This window comes from Lissotriton helveticus, chromosome 6 (genome assembly GCF_964261635.1).
Source record: "Lissotriton helveticus chromosome 6, aLisHel1.1, whole genome shotgun sequence".
Taxonomy (NCBI): Eukaryota; Metazoa; Chordata; class Amphibia; order Caudata; family Salamandridae; genus Lissotriton; species Lissotriton helveticus.
In genome coordinates this window covers 1,697,154,936-1,697,174,217 of record NC_136067.1, presented here as the reverse complement: position 1 = coordinate 1,697,174,217, position 19,282 = coordinate 1,697,154,936, and the positions used below count along the sequence as shown (strand labels likewise).

Sequence of the window (19,282 nt, the reverse complement as noted above, 5' to 3'; positions counted from 1 at the left end):
CAGTTCGGGGGATCCAGGCTCATACTGAGTAGCTCGGGATGCCAAACTCTTCAAGCCCAGTCCGGAGCCATAAGGATGATTGGGCCCGGTCGCGCCTGATCTTCAGTACTCTGGCAGAAGTGGATTAGGCGGAAAGGCATACAACAGACCGCAACTCCACTCATGACGAAAAACATTGCAGAGCGAGTGCCGCCTTGGAAATTCCAACGCGCAGAAGACATTGCGCGTTCTCTTAGGTGGCGAATAAATCTAACCAAGGCTCTCCCCTCTGTTGAAAGAGACCTTGCGCCACCTCCGAGTGAAGACGCCATTTGTGATCCATCAGACACCGGAGGCTGAGTTAGTCCGCCCTCCCTGGCATTCAAAGAGCCCGCCAGGTGTTGAACAGTCAAGGAAATGCCATGACATTCCAGCCATGTCCAGAGCCTCCTGACATAGGGTCCACGACCCCACCCCGCCCGGTTTGTTGCAATACCACATGGCGGTGGTGTCCGTGAACACCTGCACTACCTTCTCCCTGACAGAGGGAAGGAATGCCTTCAGTGCAAGAAGGATTGCCCGAAGCTCCAGAAGGTTGATATGGAGCCGGGACTCCACCGGAGACCAGAGGCCTCTGATCTCCGCCTCTCCCCATGTGGCCGCCCCATCCCAGGAGATACACATCAGTCACCACTGTGTGCTCCACGTTGGGGAAGGAAGAGGGATCTTCCGCTGACCCAATGCTGATTCGTGAGCCACCACTGCAATTGTAGTGCAGTGCCCTCCGAGATCTGGATGTAGTCGGACAGATTCCCCTGATGCTGCGCCCACTGAAACTTCAGGTCCCACTGCAGAGCCTGCATGTGCCACCTGGCATGGTTGGTCAGCAGGATGCAGGAGGCCATGAGTCCCAGCAGCCTCAAGGTCTTCTTGATCGAAACCCAGGACAAGGGCTGAAAGATCGGAATCATAGCCCGAATGCCGTGGACTCGATGTTCGGGAGGATAAACCCGAAACTGCGCCGTGTCCAGAACCGCTCCGATGAAGAGGCGCTTCTGTGAGGGAATCAGGTGCGACTTCGGCACGTTGATGGAAAACCCCAACAAACGCAGGAGGTCGGCCGTAGTCTGGAGGTGGGAGACGACTGTCTGGGGCGAGCCCGCCTTGAACAACCAGTCATCGAGATAGGGGAAGAATGAAACCCCTGATCTGTGCAGATGAGCTGCAACCACCGCCATCACTTTCGTGAACACCCGAGGGGTGCTGGTAAGGCCAAAGGGGAGCACAGTGAACTGAACATGCTCCTAGCCCACCGTGAATCGCAGGTAACGCCAATGGGTCAGCAGGACGGGAATATGAAAATAAGCATCCTGGAGGTCCAGTGCCACCATCTAGTCTTGTGGGTCGAGAGCAGACAAGACCTGAGCCAGAGTGAGCATTTTGAACTTCTCCTTCCGGAGAAAGCGATTGACATTCCTAAGGTCTACGATGGGACATAGACCTTTGTCCTTCTTTGGAACCAAGAAGTAGTGGGAGTAACAACCACGACCTACTTCTGGCATCGGAATGCGCTCAATGGCCCCCTTGGCCAAGAGGGCCTCAACTTCCTGCTGGAGAAGTGCCAAATGCGGTGGAACTGAGGTGGTATGTCTGGGGTGTAGACTCGAAGGGGAGGGGGTAGCAATCTCCAGAACCCACCTGTCTGATGTAACGGTGCACCAGTGGGGGAGGTGATGATGAATCCTGCCCCCCACTAGCGTCTGGTGGGCCTGAAACACCGGACTAGGAAGGTGTGGAGGCACTGGCAGCAGGGTGTTGGCGGACTGACCCGCACGCTGGCCCCGTGACCCGCCTCTGCGAGCCCCACTTACGCGGCTGCGCTTGGACTGATGCTGCGCAGGCTTGGTCTGAAATGAACATGTTTGCACGCCTCTTCCATAGCTACGAAAGGAACGAAAGTTAGAAGTGGAAGGAGTACGTGCAGCCGAAAGGCCTAAGGACTTGGCCGTGGCCCGAGAGTCCTTAAAACGCCCCAAAGTGGAATCCGCCGTATCACCAAAGAGGCGGGTGCCATCGAAGGGCATGTCCATCAAAGTATTCTGGACATCTGCAGAAAAGTCATCCTCAACCAGGCATGATGACGTAGAGCCATCATTGTGGAAATCGCCCTACCCAGAGAATCAGCGGTATCAAGACCACAACATATAATGAACTTGGCCGCATCTCTCCCCTCCATAAGAGCCCAGAAGAGAACTGTCCGGGCCACCTCCGGACACTGAGGTAGCACCTGCTCAACCGCATCCCATACAGAATGGCAATAGCGGCCCAAGAGACAGGCAGTGTTCACAGACCGCAGTCCAGAACTTGTGGAAGAATAAATCTTCTTGCCAAAGTGCTCCAATTTCTTGGATTCCTTGTCTGGTGGAGCAGAAGGAAACGCACTCGGGGACGTGGAGGCTGAACCACCAAACTCTCAGGTGTAGGGTGCTGGGTGAGGAAGGCAGGATCGCCCAGGGTCTGGGATGGCGTCGGCCCACACCCTTGTCCACAGGGGTCCCTGGGTTGGGCCAGGACCAAGTGCCCAGAAGCACATCAGTAAGTGCATCATTAAACGGCAACAGTGGTTCTGTAGAAGAAGAAGCTGGCTGAAGCACTTCAGTCAGTAGGTTGTCCTGACATCCACTGTAGGGAGCTTGAGGACAAGAGCCTCTGCCGCCCTACGTAGCACTGTGGAAAAGGAACCACTCTCCTCCATAGTAGCTGAAGGGAATGGTGAACTAGGCGGCCAGAGGGTAATCCGGGCCACCGGCCTCCGCCTCCTCATCCTAGTCTGAGACCGACTTGCACTGTGCTGTGAGAGGGTCTTCAAACCCTTCCCAGTCCTCCCCTTTCTCCACAAGTGGACGAGGACGTGGGAGGAGAAAAGGGTTAAAGTTCCCCATTGGCGTCGTGATCGGCGTCAGGAGACTACATCCGGCACTGGTTCGGCGTCAGAAAAGAAGTCGATGCTGGCGTCGGCGGCGATGTCAGTAGGGGCCGTACGGGGTCCACTGGCAAGAACGGGGAGCCCCGGCCGTAGCCATGGAGGCCTCTTGGCGTCGATGACGTCGAGGAACCCGGAACAGTGGGGCCCACGGGGCCCAAAGGCGATCCGACAGGGCCGCACAGGCCGAAGATACGTGCCATCGCAGACACAAACTCTGGCAATCTGGCCGGAGTCGTCGATGGACCCGGGAAAGGTGGGTAGGCCAACGTTAACTGTTCAGGCTCCTTTGGAGTCGCAGGGGCGGTGCCACCTGCCCCCTCAGCCGCGTCCCATGGCTGGCGAGGGGAGGACAAAGAGCGGCAACACTTCTTTGACTTTTTGTGCTTCGCCTTACCTGACTCCAAGTGCGAAGACATCGAATGACGGTGCTTGCTCTGTGACAGGGCCCTCGACCTCCCACGGGACCGGGGCCTAGAATGACGTGGGGCCGACTCCCGGGCCACCAGCCACTTTCAGGACCGCTCCCGCAATGTTTTCGGGGCCATGTCCCGGCAGTGGGTACACGACTCGGTGTCGTGGTCACGCCCCAGGCAGAAGAGACACTAACCGTGCAGGTCCGTCGTCAGTGACATTGTGCGCAGGCAGGCCGCGCAAAGCTTGAAACCGGGCATCCCTAGGCAACAGGAGTAAGTTTACTTACAATTTATATCAAGCAAATACTTTAGTCAACAAGTGACAGGGTACACCTCTCCGGATCTGCGCTTGCTGGCGCGGAAAAAAAGAACTGACGTCAGCGCACGTGGGCGCGTCTAAGTAGCTCCAGTGACGTCATCTCGGCGAATACGACACCAACGACGCACGCGGAGCCGTACGACGATGCCTATCGACACGCAGGGGTACTGCAGACTAAAGCTTTCCGGATGCAGTCTGATGTCTGGGGATATTCTAAGGTAAGGGATCTATCACTAACGTGTCTCTTACAGATAAAAGGTTTTTTAGTGGCTCTACAACCAGTTGTGTAGTTGTAAACTTATATAAAGGCTATAATGCTTATGGTGAGCTAAACTCATTTCCATCGAGGAAAGTGAATTCTTCCACAAACTAATTACAATGAGTATCTCAAATTTTTGACAAATTCTTCAGTGGGGAACATTAAAAAAAATCTGTCTAGCAACCAAAAACGTTCATGAAAAGGTGTGCTAAAAAGTATGCCTACACCCTAGTTAGGTGTCTTAACCAAATATTTTTCATATCTTTTTGTTTACAGGACTATTTTCAAGGAGTGTTCAGTGAGTTCTAGTGAGGGTAAGCTAGCTCTAGGGAAAGCTTCATGGGTTCTTCCTGGACTACCGAGGCGTAAGTGGACTACAAGGTCTGATCTAGTGCTCGTATTCTTAGGGGATTATTGGCGTCCTCTGGGCATCCTCATCTTCGCATTAAACAATATCAAAAGTCATGGTAGTAGAAATTTAGGGCTGCACTAGGTGATCTGCCAAACACATTACTTAATTTGTGGAATGCACATAAAAAAATACAGAGACAAGCTGTAAAAAATGAATTTCTTTATTAAACGGAGCAGGACAAATAGTACAAACAATCTAACATTTGGCCGTACAAAAGAAACCATCTTTTCCAAGGGAATAGGTCAGCCTCCTTTGTACAATTTATTGCAGAGTCATCCCAAACACTTTTCATTAAAAAACAAAAACATCATGACACAACGTGCACGCTCAAAAGGCTCTTTTTAAACTAGCTTTTCAACCCCTCCATTCTTGCATGTACTGCATTCCTTTTTTTTCGTTTTGTATTTCTCATCAAATAGGTGTCTCATTCATTTGTGTGCGCTCACACCGAGGTCCAAAATGGAAGAGCAATATCATGTGGGCATAGAATTGCCCAGGGTTACCACAAATGTGGTGGTGCAACAGGGATATGGATATTTGGGTGTGGTCCTTTATTTGGCAATATTATATTTTCGAACTTCAAAAATGTAACTAGGATAGTCACACTGAACATCCAAAACACACTTTGGTGTACCAAAATGTTGGAGCATGTTGAGTAAAAGAAGAATGAAGTTTAAACTATGTCACTGACAAATATTCAATTATAACAACTATCAAGCTGTTCCCCTCTTCCAAAGTACATCAGCAATGATAAACCAATAAGAGCTTGCAACTCTGACTCCTGATCCTCAAGTAGTGCCAAGGAGAGTGTAGATTGGTAGTCACAGGCAGCTTATGGAAGACATGATGATCCTAGACTCAAGAGGCTTTGTAAGTGTGAGACACGAAGAACTGTGTCAAGAAGGAAAACCAAACAATAATTTAAAAGCAGGTCTGCAGTCATTGATTTGTGTAAGTCTTGACAGACTAACAATAGAAAGCAGTCTGCAGAAACAATAGCTAAGAAACTCACAAAAACAACATATCTGTAAATCTGGAAGAGAAAATGTGCAAAAGCAAGGAAGGTCCTGGCGTTTCCATGCCCCCTTCCGATACAGAGAATAAAAGTGAATTGATTTTCTCCAACAGAAACATATATGACCACTTTATTAAGTGCCTCGGTATTTATTGTCTAACGAATTCTTTAATAAAGATTTACTTTTTGATACTTAACCACTGCCAGCTCACATGTAAGCTGCTTGTTCATAGAAGGCCCCTCCAGTGATTTTATGTTGTGTTGCTATGTGTGGTGAGAAGGAAGAATGGCAAAGGAGCCACCCCCTTAATTCTCTCCAAATGATTCACATATTGCTCATTTAATGTTTTTCCAGTCCATAATGATTTGGGGCAAGTTAAGTGTATATACGTTTTGTAAAGTTATATATATATATATTTATTTTGAAAAACACATACTTCTCTGTAGAAATCCCTTTCTCGTTGCATAGGGTAAAAAATGATCCGTCTCCATCCTCCAACCACTCAGACCTGGAATGGTTCCTGCATGTAGAGCGCAGAGTGAATCGCTAAGGCTAAACTAATCCCCTATAAAAACGATTTAGACCGTCATGCAGTAATGAAAGCCTAACAGTGCATTATTTCAGTGCAACAACTCCGAAAGCATCTAGAGAACTTGGTGCCCACCTGACACATGCCAATTTCTTGTACATTTTTTTCTCATATTTACACTTAAGACCAAGTCTGTGGATATCAAACACTTAGTATATGAGAAATAGGAATACAACTGTTCTCTATCTCAAGTGTCATATTGAAAGATTGCCAAACACTTCTCCTTTGCTTGTCACCAATTTCTAACCATGGCGTGACACTGTTTTGAGATACTTTTTTTGCATAGACTATTGAACCTGTTTTGCTAAAAGGAACATCCAATATGTGATATGTTCCTTACATATTGTTAACTTTTTTGTCAATGAACCCTAGGGGTCTTGGTTGTACGAACACCACAAAAATCTGAATGTGACTCAACCTCCGGTATTCAAAAGAAGCTAAAAAAAAGTACTAGCGGTAATTTCTTAGGATTGTGGGACCCTAGCATAGAGCTATTGAATACAGCATCCAAGGCATGATAAGCAGTGCCAATGTACATCTTTGTTGGCCAAACAGCAGCCCTCTTTCATCTGGCTATCTAAATGCGCAAAATGACCATGGATCCTGATCATATCTATGATAACCCAGCATTCATTTTCTTATCTGCCGTATTACTTAAATTCAAACCATAAAAGCTGTTTTCGCTAATGGGAAATAATCTTTTGCTATCGGTATGTCGCAGTTTAATTTTGTTTCTTTAACATTAGCACACACCTGTGGGGTAAATTGGCACCACCTCTTCTTATAAGAGCATCAAAGTGTAGTACTTCTGGGGACCAGAATGCTAAGAAGCCCTTCACACGTTTACAGCAACATTTGTGAGGGTGGATGTTTTATTCATCAAGTTTTGCATTGAAATTCTGCAAACAACAGTGCTCTGCGCTACCCAAAAAAACATACTCAATTGGCTCAGGCATATATCATTTGAAAACAATTGCTTTGCCGAAGCTGAACTTTTCATATGACGTTTGAGACATTTTCTCCACCTATAATTTGTTATTAAAGGTTTTAGACATGCAATCTAAACGAAGTTGCATGTAAAGAATCTTGCATATGCATTTTCTAGAGCAAACTGTTGCACACACTTTGATTCCAACAGCCTACACCCCCTTCCCAGAAATCTAGAGGTCCTTAAAATTGATAAATATTGGTGGGCCTCGCTAATAGCAGTCAATGGACGCATGCCACGTTTCTGTTTGTGGGTGGAGACACAAACCAGGCCTAAAATGGAAAACCCAGTGAAAATAGAACTTTCAGAACAATAAGCCAACAATACGGACAGATTTAAAATAAATGATACATGGGCATTTTAATAAATATTTGATACTATTCTTCCTCAGTCTTATTGTACATAATATATTCCATTCTTACTTCTTATTTTGAACATTCGGGATTGGCTAGGACAGAAAGGGTAGGGCCCCAAACTTCCCCACAGCAGATCCTCAAAAAAACACCTCATCTACTGGCATTACTTGTTACCGTGCATTTAAAAAGTAATAAAAAAAAAAGCAACTGTCTACGAAGAGCGCGGGTGGCCCGTCTCCATGTTTACAGAAACTAGAAGGCACTGCGCTTTAATTAGACGCTATAAAGGATGTTTATGTGGCTCGTTGCGTCATACGGTAAAAGTTTAAGTGGATTATTTGCTTTTCAATGACAAAAGTGGCTGCACGTCGCGGAATCAAAAATACGGTATGTGATAACAGCAAAAAGAGGTCGTAATCATCATGCCATGGAAGAGTTTTTGCTCAAATTTACCAATAGTAAGGCCTAACGAAAAGGCCATTTATTTTTTTCAATTAAAAACCTAAAAAATAGAATTCATATATAGCATACCATCCACACCTTTCCTCCAGACTAGTCTCAACGATTTTCATATTACCTTTTGAGCATCTACAGAAGTGCGTAGACTTTTATTCATTTAAAATACCCAGTAGAAATAAATGCAGTGTTGCATTAATTCATAAAATTTGGGTTTATATTTTACTACTATTAGTATTTGTAAATTAATTGGGGAATACACGAATTAACCATACTAAAACAGTTTAAATAAAAAGAAAAAGTATTGGAAGAAATATTTTTCTCTCAGCTAAAAGCTTGGTTCCTCTTGTTAATAGGATTTATCCGTCTATTAATTTAACAGCACCCGAATTTATGAATGTTGCTAATCTGGATGGTAAAAGTAGCAGTGAAAGAACCTGGCATGTAGCAGTATTGTTTTGTGCTGTTATTCATTTAGATGATTAAGTTAATATAAATTAAAAAAAACTGCTTCAACTTCTTATTAGTGTTTCCCCACTGCTTCCGCACTTACACAGTATCTGCAAGTAAACATGGGCTGCTTTAGATGCATGTGTACAGTAGTCATTTCCTCAAGTGACCTGACTGCTCAAGGAGGGCAAACCAATAGAGGTCGGAGCAGTGGCTTAACGCCATATGGGCTCCCCCTGCCGAAAGTGAAGAGGGGCCCTTGAGTCTCCGATATTTCACGGATATTCATCAGGCCCATCTGTAGAGTGTGGGGCCCCCAATCAGGCTGCGGCCCCCTGTGCCACAGGGGCCTGAGTTAAGCCCCTAGGTGAGAGTATGAGCCAAGGGCCTGCCTGCGCAGCTGTGGTAGAAGCGGAATATCATTAGTACTCACTTTCTCCATGAACCATCCGAGAACCTCCCCATACAGAAAAAAGAGGACTACCGCAGAGGGTTGCGGATCTGCCTGAGCTGCCGTTTAGTGGATGAAGTGAGATCAGAGGTTATGGCATCTCCCGATGTCAGTTTTTTTAATCAATATGGATATCATGTTTTACTAATGGGGAGAAGAGAAGCCCTAAATATAAAAAAAAAATGGAGTCAAAATTTGAACTCGGTATCCAATGGGCATCATTTCTTACGTGACATTCAAACAAAAACAAACACACGTAATGTACGTAATACATTGCTGCGGAGATTCGCCTGAGTGGATCATAAAAGCAATCCTATTTTATAGTGCCCGTTTCTGAATTCTTGTTATGCCTTACTGTTGTAAGAGTATAAAAAGCACATTGTCAATATTAGACTTCATTTTACTAAAGTGGTTTTCAACAATATGGCTATATATGTATAAATATTTTTTTGTTTCATAAAAATGCAGGTAGCCCCTTTGAGGGTATATTTGTATTCCTGCATTTTGGTGCGTGGAAATGCTACTTTAGTAATCTCCGCAAGGCAGGGGGCCATTTCCTTGAGGTAGTCAGATGAAAATCAGTAGCAGGCCACAGGCAGAAATCCAGCTCTCCTTGCAGTGTATGCACATAGGGCTGGTGCTAAACTGGATGCTTGCTTAATGTTCAACTTCTGATGGGAGGAAATGTATTGAGTTGCGTCCTTCGATGGGAGAAGAAATGAGGCAACTAAGGTATTCTGTATTCAATCATCGTTTGGAGTATTCCATTGTTACTCAGCCACGAGGTTACAATTCTTCCTTTGGCTGGTCATCTAGGGGCTTTTTGTAGCATCACAATTCTCTGTGCAAGATATTCGACAGTCAGTCATCAAGTTCAAAGCTTGTTTCATCATAGAGTTCTGGACGGGATGATCTGGCTTGGCGAGAATACTTTATTCGCAAGAAGTCCCCCATCTCGTCAACGGCTTGCAAGACCTGCAAAGTAATTTCAATAGGTTAGGTTCTATTGATGGGTTGTAGTTTATCAACAATAGGAGCTCTGTTTTTAATTGTTTCCCACACTCCTCCTACATCCAAACAAGAAAGAAAACAGATTACAAAATCATATAGAAGCATTTAATGGTCAACACAAGAGGCTGAGAGGGAAAGATCAGACCAACAATGACTCAATTTATGGAAGAAACAACATTTGATCTATTGTTAAACTAAGCTGCAGAAGTACCAACATACAAAATTACTACATCAAAAGCATGATCACCTATTTCAGAGCACCAGGGTTTATGAAAGTTACATTAAATTCTAGTCTTCCTGGCTGCAATGTCAACTTCAGGAACAGTATTTGAGTATAAACGAAGCTAGCCAATAATTGAAGGAATTGTAATCATGCTATGTGACCAGTCATGACCATCTACATAGTTCCTGTGCAGTATACTGCTCTTAACCAGTCCCCAGTCCTTTACATTGCCCCAAGATAATATTGTTTACATCATGCAACATTGCCTACACCTAGGTATGGGTAGTATTTGGTGCCTCAAAGATAAGAAGATACCATTTTGAGATCCCACTTCTCGAAAAACTATTTTCCCATTCTGACAGAATTTTTCTAAAGACCAACAAGATGGATATCAAGTGTGTGTTTATTGTCTGTAGGAAGCTTGTTTGTGGAGAATGAAGAGAGACAGATAGCGACAGAGAATTTCAGCATGTCGGGGAAACATGCAAGCCTCAATGCTGGCGGTGGGCACAGGAGGGACTGATCATCTGGCAGTTTCCCTGGACACTGCTATAATTGCACTCTACCTTGCTAATATATATTTTACAGATTTTATAAATCAGGAAATTAGACCTGAGGGTTTCATATCACTGTGCAAAAGAACAATTCACATTTCTTCAGCCAACAGGCCTAAACTCAAAGAGAAGGGGACAGGTGGTAGGGGTGAATTAATTGCACATTTGGTGGGCACAACAGAAATGACTGATTTCAGGTATAGGAAAAGGCGGATATGAAGTACCACTGTGGACTAGCTGGTGCTATCTAGTCTATTATTACTATGAAGGTAAGTAGGTTGGTCATGGTATGTATAACCTGGAAGTAGACATCAATGCAAGGATTTCAAGTTGGGAAAAAAGTGATCACATTTGAGTGCCTACAATTATAAGAGCTTCAAATAGAAGGAAATTGCTCAATGAGCATGAAACAGTTGCATCACCATTACGTATGCCCTTCTCATTCAAACCAACATCAATAGAAGCTTTAGTCAGTTGGGGCTTAACAGAAACAAAAGAGTACTCAGAAAAGTATGAATGCTCTCAGCAGAAGCAACAATACAAGCAGAGCTATTTAGGGTAAATCCTCCACGGGGGGGAGAAGTCTAATAAGTAACAGTATGAAACACAATAAAGCAACAGCAAGATGGCAGAAATGGGTGTGTGGTACCAACCCCCAATATAGAAACAAGCCATCTGGGGAGCAGAAAGAAGAGCCACTGAAAGATATTGTTGGGGAGCAGCAGCATTGCTGTCTAGAAACAAGAGATGAATCACCTTCTCCTGCCACCAGCACATTTGTCGAGAAGAGATGAAGGGCGATGTAAACTATGTTCCGGAAAAATGCTTTTACCATTAAATGAGAAAACACAGACAGACGGTGGCATTCAAGGACTCGTGGAGACTAGGCAAAAAACCAACAGCAGAGCCTTGACAAATTTTTAACTACAGAAGGCTGCCATATCCAGAGTCCTCAATGGGGCTACATGTCAGTACCCAACAGGAGCTGTTATAACTGCATGATTAGTGTGCTTTTTCTGCATGAATGCATGTTTAAATAAACCTCCTTAGGATTGCATTCCTGAGGAAAGCAACTGACCTGTATAGGCAACTTGGATGCTGAAAAATGTTGACCAAATCAGATGGGGGAATAATTGAGATTCCAGCACATCCTCCATATCGTTTTAATCATACCTTCAGAACCAGCAATAAAGACAATATGTCTGGGGAGTGCAACAGGTAGTTTTACTTTAAGGGATCCTCTCCCCGTCATACATAAAGCCTCATGAGCTCCTTTATCTGGTCGAGCCCACCCTATAAACCTCAGAGCGATGATTGGTTACCTATGTTGAAGCATGCCACAAACATTTGGGTGAGGTTTCCAGCTCTGAATGTTTTTTTTTTGCTCAGTTGGTAGGGTGAGAGCGGGTAGCACATTTTTCTGGCTACAACTCCTTTTGTTACAGGTTATAGGTAGGGAAGAGAACGAGTTACTTACCTGTAACTTCAGTTATCCAGTATTGGTATCTTTCATAGATTCACATGCTTAGAATCATCCCCGCCGACGAGGTGGGAATCTCGCGGTACAATAAAACATTTACATTATAGTCATAATAACATTACACAATAGGCTACTATGGGCAGCCAAGTCACTATATTAGCCTATCTTAGTCCTTTTGCAAAAAGAACCAAACTTGGAACACAGCCAATCAGGCTGCAGCACCCTCTTAGAACCTTCCACAGAGAGGCAGACCCTTAGATTTTCGTAGCACAAGAGACAGTATGTATACCATAATGATAAGGTAAGCCTCTCCGGGGAGGAGGGTGAGTCGCATGTGAATCTATGAAAGATACCAATACTGGATAACTGAAGTTACAGGTAACTCGTTTTCTTCCCTACCTATAACCTGTAACAAAAGGAGTTGTAGTCAGAAAAATGTGCTACCCGCTCTCACCCTACCAACTGAGCAAAAAAAAAACATTCAGTATTGGGGTATCTTTCATAGACTCACATGCTTAGAATCAGAATAGCTAGCAGTAAACAATACTTATCTGTATAGTGGATGGTGGGTATCATAAGAAAACATAATAGATACCATGCAAATCCAATACAATATTGTAGTGACATTTCAACCCTAATAAAGGGCAATTCATAAAGATATGCATCAAATAAGTATATGCAATAATGAACATGTCAATAGCAAATCTAGTAGTATCCTCTCATTATAGAGGCTTACCTTATTTAAAAAGGTTTCGTAACACTGCTTGACCAACTGCTGACTCAGCCTCTGTTGCCAGATCCAGGCAATAATGCAGTGTAAATGTGTGCACACTTTTCCAGGTTGCAGCACGGCAAATCTTCTCCAATGACACACCAGCAAAAAGCGCAGTAGACGAGGATACTGCCCTAGTAGAGTGAGCCTTAGGTGTGTTCGACAACCGATGTCACTCCTTGCAATGGCAAAATTGCATAGTAGATGCAATCCACCTTGAGATAGCGGACTTCGTTACTGCTGATCCTGGCTTCTGACCACCATAGGAAATAAATAATTGGTTGGATTTTCTGATGGAAACAGTACGTGAGATGTAGAACTTTAAGCATCTCTTGACATCCAAAGTATGCAAATATTTCTCCGCCGAGGAAGACGGAATGGGAAAGAAAGCGCGTAATATAACAGGCTCATTGAGATGGAATGACGAAGGAACCTTAGGTATGAACGTGGGATTAGTTCTTAGAAGGACATAGTCATTGGTAAATTTCAAATACGCTTGTCTGATAGTGAAAGCCTGTATTTCACTTACTCTTCGAGAAGAGGCGGGAGCCAATAGGAGAGCTGTCTACCATGAGAGATACTTTTAATTCTGATTTGTGAATGGGTTCAAATGGATGCTTCCTTAGCTGTTGCCGTACTAAATTCAGCCTCCATTCTGGAGGAGGAGCCTTAATAGGTGGAAAAGTTCTGAAAAGCCCTTTCAGGAACTGTTTAATGAGACGATTGAACAAAGGGATGCCGCCCCTGCAGATCGCCTGTAGGTAGAAATGGCTGCTAGATGTAGTTTAACAGAAGCAAACATGAGACCAGATTTAGACAATGAAAATAGATAAGGCAGAATCTTATCCGGAAAACATTTCAGAGGATGTATATTCCTGTTGCTGCACCAGTAACAGAATCTTTTCCATGTTAATGCATAAGTCCTCAACGTAGAAGGAGCTCTCGCTCTAGCAAGAATGTCTCTGCAGTCTTGAGGTAAATTTATCTCCTTGAACTCTGTGACTCCAGAAACCATGCATGAAGTTGCAGCTGAACTGGACGAGGATGAAGTATCTGGCTTCTGCTCATTGACAATAGGTTCGGGATTGCTGGAAGGCGGAATGGTTTGCGTTCGGATAGAAGGAGAAGCTCTGTGAACCAGTGCTGACATGGCCATTTCGGTGCAATCAGAATCATGCAGCATGGTTCCATCTTGATCTTGCGCAGAACTCTTGGAATCAGCAGGAACGGGGGGGAATGCGTAAGCAAAAATTCCCGTACATCTCATCATGAAGGCGTTCCCCCAAGAGTCCTTCTCCGGCTCCCAACTTGCAAAGAATGGGCACTTCCGATTATTCTTGGAGGCAAAGAGATCCAGATTTGGCTTGCCCCACTTCTGAAATATATTCTCTACAACTTTTTTTTCCAGCTCCCATTCGTGACAGGATTTTGATGTCCTACTTAGAGTGTCTGCCAAGGTGTTGTGGATTCCTGGAAGGTGCTCCACCTTGATCTTTATATAGTGAAAGAGAAGCTACTCCCAAATGTTTTGCAGCAGACCATATCCCTCTTATGCAGAGATCCTGAAGATGCACACCCCACCCTTCTAGGGAGGCATCTGTTGTGAGGATGAAATCCGGTACAGAAGGTTGAAAGGTGAGCCCGATTGAGGCATTTTTGAAAAGCCTCCACCAGGAAAGAGTTTCTCTCATAACTGGAGTTATTTGCACTAGGTCGTCGGAGGACCCCGAGATTTGGAGCCACTGACTGTCCAGTTTCTCTTGAATTGGTCTCATTCTCAGTTGGGTATGAGGTACTAGCAGAATCGCTTTTGATAGAATCCCCAGAAAAGACTTGACCATCGGTACAGAAGCGAAATTTCTTTTTAGAAGGTCTGACGCCAGAGAAACAAGACAAGATTGCCTTTCTTTGGACAAAAATGCTTTGTCTCAGATGGTATCCAGCATTGCCCCTAGAAATTGGATCCTCTGGGAAGGATAGAAGACTGACTTTTGGACGTTCAGAGATAGTCCTAGAGAGTGAAAAACCTGCAGTCCGTTTGCTGTTGCATGAGAAGCCTGATGAAAAGAAGGAGCCTTTATTAGCCAATCGTCCAAATATGGGAATAATTGGATGCCCTGTAGCCAGAGATGAGCTGCTACTGGAGCTAGGAATTTGGTAAAGACTCTTGTAGCTGAGCGTAAGCCAAATGGGAGGACTTTGAATGGAAATGTACACCTGCCACAGTAAATCTTAGGAATTTCCGGTGTTTGGGATGGATTGAGATGTGGAAGTACGCATCCTGGAGATCCAACGTTGTCATGAAGTTCGCATTATCCAAAAGCTAAAGGATTTCCTGGAGTGTCACCATGCGGAAGGATTTTTTCTGAAGATCATTGTTCAGTTTTCTTAAATACAGGATTGGTCTCCATTCCCCAGACTTTTTCTTTAATAGAAAAAAGCGAGAATAAAATCCCTTCCCCACTTGGGAGCGAGGCACTTTTTCTATCACTCCCTTCGAAAGCATGGTTTTTACCTCCTTTCTGAGAAGAGCAAGATGCAGTGGATTTTTCTTTAGAGGTGGAGGCGGAGGGGGGGAATTGATACATTCTAGGGTGTGACCAAATTAGAATATATCCCAAACTCACTTGTCTGTGGTTATTTTCTCCCAATTTTTGAGATGCAGGGATATAGTTGGAATTTTGTATACTCCTTGTGGCATATCTGGTGCAGGTGTTAAAAGATTGTCACTGTTTCCTAGCAGAGTCTTTGCCTTGAGGTTGGCGTCTTCTGCCTTGCTGTCTGTAAGCAGCAGCTGGGGGATTCCTATAGGACTGCTGTTGTTGCTGCTGATGGTATCCATATCGACCGTGGCCCTGTTGTTGGTATTTTTGATATCCTCCACGAAAGGAATATGAGCCTCTGCCTCTCGCTCCTCGAAAAGGTGTTTTTCTGTATTGTTACGTACCCAGTGCCCTAGCGGTATCCGTATCCTTTTTTATTTCCTGTAATGCCTCATCTATGTGTTTGCCAAATAACAAGTCTCCATCAAAGGGCATATCCAGATTCTTTGTTTCGACCTCCGGGCGAAAGTTAGTGGATTTCAACCAACCCGGACGTCTAAGGGTCGCGTTCCAGCAAGTTGGCGAAAACCCAAAGAAGCCATATCCATAGAGATATAGATAATCTCTGAAGCAGCCCTTTCGCCTTCCAGAAGTATCTTTCTCGCTTCTTGTTTTTTATCCTCTGGCAAATAATCCAGATAAGGTGAAATGTCTGACCATAATTGGTGGTCATATCTGCCTAAAATTGCCAAAAAATGTGTGGCACGAACTGTAGCGCCCGCCATGGTGGTAAAGCGTTTACCGATATTGTCTAGGTGCCTCCCATCCTTGTCTGGTGGAGCGGTTACTGGTACAGATGGATTTCGAGACTTCCGTTGGGCCGCCTGTGGGATGACGAGGTTTGGCATAGAGGGCCCAGAGAGGCAGGCAGGAGCATCATCCGGCGCCTTATAATTTTTGTCGATTCTAAGGGGAATCGCCGTAATTGAGAAGGGAGTTTATTATCTTCGCCCCTTCTTCCCAAATATGATCTATTATTGGAATTGAACGAACCAATTTTTAACTTTGGTCCTTAAAATCATAAAGAAAACACTCAGTTTTCTGTACCGGTATTGGAAGATGGAATCTAGCAGCTGCCCTTTCCATGATGGCGTGAAAACCTCCTATATCCTTAGGAGGGGAGTCAACAGCATGAGGGACTGGTGAGGTTGGCGTTTGAATTAAATACTCATCCCTTTCATCCACAGTTGTGGGTGAGTTTGGTAGTTCTCCTTCAGCCACCGTGTCTCCATCATCATCCTGAAGGAAATGAGTAGGCAAAGCTACTTGAGCCACTGAGACAGGGCCAGCAGGACTTGGAACCAGCAAAGCTGTAGGCGCAGGGGTTTGTTCAGGAACTGGTACTGGTGGGAAGCATGCATTATAATCTCTCAACATTGCAGTGAGATCTTGCATCAAAGCAGCAGGCATTTGAACCATAGGCTCTTGATGAAAAGATTTGTGAGGGCCTCTTAAAGATTTGCAGGGTTCATAATATTCTTCATAGTCTTCATCCTCCTGATATTTTATTCGGAGCTGAGAAGGGTCATGTGCTGGACCAAAAGGACCTTCATCCTCTGACTCCTCCAGATAGTTGCTAGGAGGTAAAGGTGAGATATGTGAAACATCCTGATAGAATTGTCTTGAAGGTGACAACTTAGAGGTCAATACTGGCGTAATTTGCAGAGATGTAGGCCTTTTACGCTTTAGCGTCAATGAAATATACATGGACGTCGAGTCAGTATCCGTTGAGATTGCCATTATTGAAGAAACCGTTGACGTTGAAATAATTGAGGTAGTCGACGGAAAAACGATCGTCAACTATGTTGTCATCGACGTCGAGGTTGCTGCCGTAGTCGACGGTGGGCCCGTCGACGACAGTAATATCACCGTCGACCGTGGGCTCGTCAACTGTAGTGTCATCGACAGTGGAGTTGTCGACGGGATCTATAATATCGCCGACGGCTTACCCGTCGACGAAAGTTGTATCATCGACAGCGGTGGCATCGTCAACGGGATAGACGGCGACGACGAAGTGGGCGTCGACGAGATTGGCATAGTCGACGGCGATGAAATACTAGTCGACGGTGCAGTCGACGGAGTCCTCGTCGACGATGGGACTTTCTTCGTCGACGCTGATGAATCACCTTCTGAGGAGATTTCATTGTCGACGGAGCACTTTTCGACGTCGACGGAGGCTCAAAGGGATTTCTGCTGTTTTGAGGCAGTTTTCAAAGAAATCTTTACCTTTTCTCCAGTTTTTACCTCAGAAGAGAAAGAGGACTTCTCTTTTTTTTGAGGAAGAGTGACCAATCTCAGAGTGAGATTTCTTAGGGTTTTACTCTGTCTCTCAGGTGGATCTCCAGATCTATCCCTCTTCTTGGCCAGAGGGGTGGACAACTGAGGACTAACACTGCCTGCATCTCCAGATACCACATCAGATGAAGCCTTCAACTTCTCCAGCCAAACCAAAAGTCTTCCTTCTCTGTCTTTCAAGGTCTTGGCAGGAAAAGTTCTACAGATCCTGCAGTCCTTGACCTTGTGAGCTGGGTAAAGGCAGTAAATATATTATTTAAGTGGATCCTCAAAGTGCAATCTCTTCTTCCCACATGAAGAACAAGGCAAGAACAAGCTTTTCTTTGAAGAATCAGACGTAATTTCTCATAAAGAAGTTAAAGTTAAGGAACAAACTGAGCAGAGCTCAGGGAGACTCCCTGTCACACGAGGTGTGGTAGAAAATCTGAGGGTTTGCCTCTCTGTGTAAGGTTTTAAGAGGGTGCTGCAGCCTGATTGGCTGTGTTCCAAGTTTGGTTCTTTTTGCAAAAATACTAAGATAGGCTAAGGTAGTGACTTTGCTGTCCATAGTAGCCTACTGTGTAATGTTATTATGACTATAATGTATATGTTTTATTGTACCGCGAGACTCCCACCTCGTCGGCGGGGATGATCCTAAGCATGTGAATCTATGAAAGATACCCCAATACTGGATAAGCCGTTATAGCTTAGAAGTATTTTTCTTTCTCTCTTAGTTTCACATGCATAGGATTTATCACCAGCAGTGGCAGAGCATGATATCAATAGAATTCAAAAGCTGCCAGAAGGCCACAGAGGCAAAGTCTTCTCAGTACCAGTATCAATCTAGTAGGACTACTGGCTTAAATCATAAAAAAGTAATCACCATGGCATGCCTTCCACAGAGAACTTCCAAGTAGCATTTGCATCAAAAGTATGCCAAGTTTTCAGTGACTGGAGGCATACTTGCAAATGAATTTGGGGCAGAGTCTACAACAAGTAATATTTTGCCAGAGGAGCAAATAGCACAAAAGAAACATCAGCCGCAAAGAAACAGCAGCCGCAAAGAAACAGCAGCCGCAAAGAAACAGCAGCCGCAAAGAAACAGCAGCAGCAAAGAAACAGCAGCAGCAAAGAAACAGCAGCAGCAAAGAAACAGCAGCGATGAGCAGGATACAAGCATATCATATCATATTTGGCCGCTGTCCAGAAATCTGCCTTTTCAACAATACAGACAACAGAACTGCTCAAGAGTGGATTCAGTGCTTCAAAACATGGAGTCATACTGAAGCATAACCGTGCCAGGCTTCTATTTTTTCCCCAACATAATAGTGGGTGACACATCTGGATATTGCGCAAAACAGAACCTCCAGAGACATAGGATAAGAGTGGCCATGCAACTGAAATTGAAAGGCCCACGAATGCACCTATCTAGAATCTCCCTTCGTTGTGTATCCACCCTTCCCAGATTCATTCTCATCACTCGCATTCATTTTTTTAAATTTTTTTTTTGAAAGACGTTTATTAATGTTCAAAAGAGCAGTACATATAGCAAAGCCTACAACCCTGCGGGCCGGCTGCAAAAGAAGGGTAAATTGTGAGTGCGCTGGTCTGCACAAGAGGGCGTGCTGTTGCGCTCCTCGTGTCTCAGGTATGTTAAAGTACAGACAGTTTGGTCACAATACCTCGAATCA

The 19,282-nt window shown here is 44.6% G+C and overlaps 1 protein-coding gene across 7 annotated transcripts in view; it reads right to left on the bottom strand.

Moving 5' to 3' along the window:
- Nucleotides 1-4,512: 4,512 nt before the first annotated feature.
- The window catches only part of SPTLC3 (serine palmitoyltransferase long chain base subunit 3), an 822,967-nt gene continuing 808,197 nt past the window's right edge, over nt 4,513-19,282 (bottom strand). For all 7 annotated transcript variants that reach the window (XM_078649546.1, XM_078649545.1, XM_078649551.1 and 4 more), the window contains exon 12: nt 4,513-9,649. In XM_078649546.1, the coding sequence (XP_078505672.1) occupies nt 9,536-9,649 (114 nt within the window). In that variant the 3' untranslated portion in view covers nt 4,513-9,535. The remainder of the gene's footprint in view (nt 9,650-19,282) is intronic.